General features: G+C 55.9%; 1 protein-coding gene across 1 annotated transcript in view; it reads left to right on the top strand.

Moving 5' to 3' along the window:
* NPEPL1 (aminopeptidase-like 1) overlaps positions 1–3,058 on the top strand; it is a 20,516-nt gene extending 17,458 nt beyond the window's left edge. Inside the window, exons 8-12 of the mRNA XM_006839146.1 lie at positions 978–1,078; positions 1,710–1,833; positions 1,925–2,101; positions 2,340–2,450; positions 2,900–3,058. Of these exons, the coding sequence (XP_006839209.1) occupies positions 978–1,078; positions 1,710–1,833; positions 1,925–2,101; positions 2,340–2,450; positions 2,900–3,058 (672 nt within the window). The remainder of the gene's footprint in view (positions 1–977; positions 1,079–1,709; positions 1,834–1,924; positions 2,102–2,339; positions 2,451–2,899) is intronic.
* The last annotated feature ends 243 nt before the right edge of the window (positions 3,059–3,301 follow it).

The following is a 3,301-nucleotide window of genomic DNA, read 5'->3' as shown; positions in this document are numbered from 1 at the left end:
ATGACCAGACTTCATCTCTCATACTTGAGACATAGTGTTGGGTGGGACCAGTCCCTGGAGAAAATACCATGTTTGGTAAAGTAGAGGGTCGGAGAAAAAAAAAACTAAGACCCTCCACTAGATGGATTGGCACAGTGGAAGCAGCAATGGACACAAACAATCAACAGTTTTGAGGTTGGTGTAGGACTGGGCAGTAACGTCTCCTTCTGTTGTGCACAGGGTCGCTTTGACTTGGTCCCGACCTCGTGACCCCTAACAACAATAGTTTGTAATTCCCATGTTCCAGTTATTAATGGATGTTTACAGCTATTTTTTTCTCATTTTGAGTTTTGCCCATAAACAGATGAAAATCCCCAAAACTTTATCCCACTCACATAAGTATGGTCAACTTTACTTTGAGGAGGCAGCCCTTCCCTAGTGGTATTTTGTGTCCTTCTAAGCTGAGGGGCTCATCTTCTGGCCCCATGTCTGACAATATTCTGTTGTTATTCATGATGTTTTTCATTTTCCAGTACTGTATCTGACAGTGTTCCTCTGCTATTCATAAGGTTTTCATTGGCTAAACCTTCAGAAGTAGTCCACCTTTTCTTCTTTCTAGTCTGTCTTAGTTTGGAAACTCCACCGATACCTGTCCACCATGGGTCACCGTGTTGTTGTTAAGCACCATCAAGTTGGTTTCGACTCATAGTAACCATGCTGGTATTTAAAATACCATTGGGGTAGCTTCCAGCATCACAGCACCATGCAAGCCACCCCAGTTTGACAAACTGACATACATCTACATACTTATACACAGACATACAAGCACATACATCTGTAGTGTAGAGACCAAGCATCTCAAGGATTTATGTAAGGAATGAACCCATCTGGCCTGTTCCCAGGTGGTATGGCGTCCCTCCGGCCCCAAGTCTGTCTGTCTGTTTTCTCCACGGAGTGCCCAACCCTCCCTGCCCACATTACTGCTCTTTTTTCTCCAGGGCTTCAAAGACAACCTCCACGCGGTGTTCTGCTTGGCAGAGAACGCCGTGGGACCCTGTGCAACGAGGCCGGATGACATCCACCTGCTGTACTCAGGGAAGTAAGTCGGCACCACCCCTCACAGGATCCAGCCCTACTCTCTGCCTCCGATACCCACAGCCCACCACCCTGGGAAGGAGTGTGCGGGCAGGTCAGAGGTGGATCCTGGTGGTGGATGCTGGCTTCCAGGAACTCCAGGTAGCCCTGAGGCCCGAGACACCCAGGAAGGGAGTGGTAACTTTGAGGGCAGGGGCTGCCATGGCAAGTGGCCCATGCCCCCTGGATGAACTGAGCTCTGAGTGTTTGAAGCCAGGCCCTGGAGTCCCTGTGTACACTCCCAGTCCCCCGGGGGCGGGGGGGGGGGGGTGTCCTACAGTGTCCCGCAAGAACTTACTTTGGATATCCTGGCCAGAACATGAGAAGATAGCCCAAGGTTCAGGATGGGAGCCTGTGGACAGTGTGTGAACCATAGGCCATCTCAGCCTGACCCACACCCCGCCTTGCTGCTCTATCCCCCATCTTAAAGATGAGGAGACTGAGGTTCGGGGACTGGACAGCTCGTTCCTGGCTCACAGGGTGCAGATGTGACTGGGCCTCTGATTTGACCACACACTGTGTTGATGGGCCGGGGGCATGTGCACACATCCAGAGGGCATCCCTCCCAGCTGACCTGGGGGTCTCTGTCCCCCTAGGACGGTGGAGATCAACAACACAGATGCGGAGGGCCGTCTGGTGCTTGCTGATGGCGTGGCCTACGCTTGCAAGGACCTCAGTGCCGATATCATCCTGGATGTGGCCACGCTGACCGGGGCTCAGGTGGGTACCGGCCCACCCTGACCCGGCGGCGGGGACCCCATGTGGCTTCCCTTTGCAAACGTGCCCGCACTGTCTGTCCCCACCACCCCAGGGCATTGCCACAGGGAAGTACCACGCCGCGGTGCTCACCAACAGCGCCGAGTGGGAGGCAGCCTGCGTGACCGCCGGCAGGAAGTGTGGGGACTTGGTGCACCCACTGGTCTACTGCCCCGAGCTGCACTTCAGCGAGTTCACCTCAGCAGTGGCCGACATGAAGAACTCGGTGGCGGTAGGTGTGCACCCCTATCGGGTGGAGGAGGGCAGTGGGAGACGGCATGCTTGGGGCTGGCACAGGGTGGGCACAGCAGGGTGGACCGGATGTGCCTCCAACTGTCCCGTCAGCATCACCACATCAGCCCTAGGGCTTCTTCCCAGCTCTGGGGTCTAACTGGGATCCCCCTCATACCCTTGGTTGACGGGTGGGCCATGGTGGGGAGAGGACCCAGACGTCCACCCTGCCTGCCTAGGACCGGGATAACAGCCCCAGTTCTTGCGCTGGCCTCTTCATCGCCTCCCATATCGGCTTCGACTGGCCCGGGATCTGGGTCCACCTGGACATCGCTTCGCCTGTGCATGCCGTGAGTGGCCGCAGCCCAGCCAGCTGCCTGTGGCTCTAGTTAGGCCTGCTCCTCGGCCATCTGGCTAATCTGCCTCCCCTTCCACAGCCTAGACTGTCCCACCCACCCATCTATCTGTCCGTCCATCCATCCACCCCTCTTTAGTCCTGGAACTGTAGGCTAAGGTCATTGGAAACTTTGTGTGTGGCAGGTCAGATTGCCCATGGCCCAGCTTCTGGCCAGCTGTGGTCCTCCCTGACCTCTGGTCTCGGTCTCCCCAGGAACAGAGTGGCTGCTGTGTGCGGCCTTCCTTGGTGGGAGACCTAGAGCCGAGGAGACCTGGGTTAGGACTGAGCCCACCGCCCCCACCCCCACCCCTGCCTGTGGCCTCCAGTGTTGCTGAGAGGGCCCCTAGGGTGAGGGGCAGAGAGACAGTAGACTGACTTCATATCCCTTCCCTCTGCCCACAGGGAGAACGAGCCACCGGCTTTGGCGTGGCCCTGCTGCTGGCCCTCTTTGGCCGGGCCTCAGAGGACCCTCTGCTGAACCTGGTGTCTCCGCTGGGCTGTGAGGCCGACGCACAAGTTGAGGACATGGAAAGGGATTCGAAGCGGCGCCGACTGGTGTGACAGTCAGCCTCCCGCCCCCGACTCTTGACCTCACTTTGCACTGATTAAATTGAACTAATTAAGCGGTATACTCTGAGACAGGAGTGGGGCTAGTTTTTGGTTTTAATTGTTGTGATGATGGAAATGGCTCATTTTTAGGTCTTAGAGTTCTGGTGTGGCACTGTAGGATAAGCACTGGACCATAAGGTCAGTTTGAACTGCAAGGTTGGCAGTTCAAATCCACCCGCTGCTCCTCGGAAAGCC

This window comes from Chrysochloris asiatica, unplaced genomic scaffold (assembly GCF_000296735.1).
Source record: "Chrysochloris asiatica unplaced genomic scaffold, ChrAsi1.0 scaffold00023, whole genome shotgun sequence".
Lineage (NCBI taxonomy): Eukaryota > Metazoa > Chordata > Mammalia > Afrosoricida > Chrysochloridae > Chrysochloris > Chrysochloris asiatica.
Note: the sequence above shows the minus strand (reverse complement) of the source record. Positions and strands in the feature narration are given on the sequence as shown.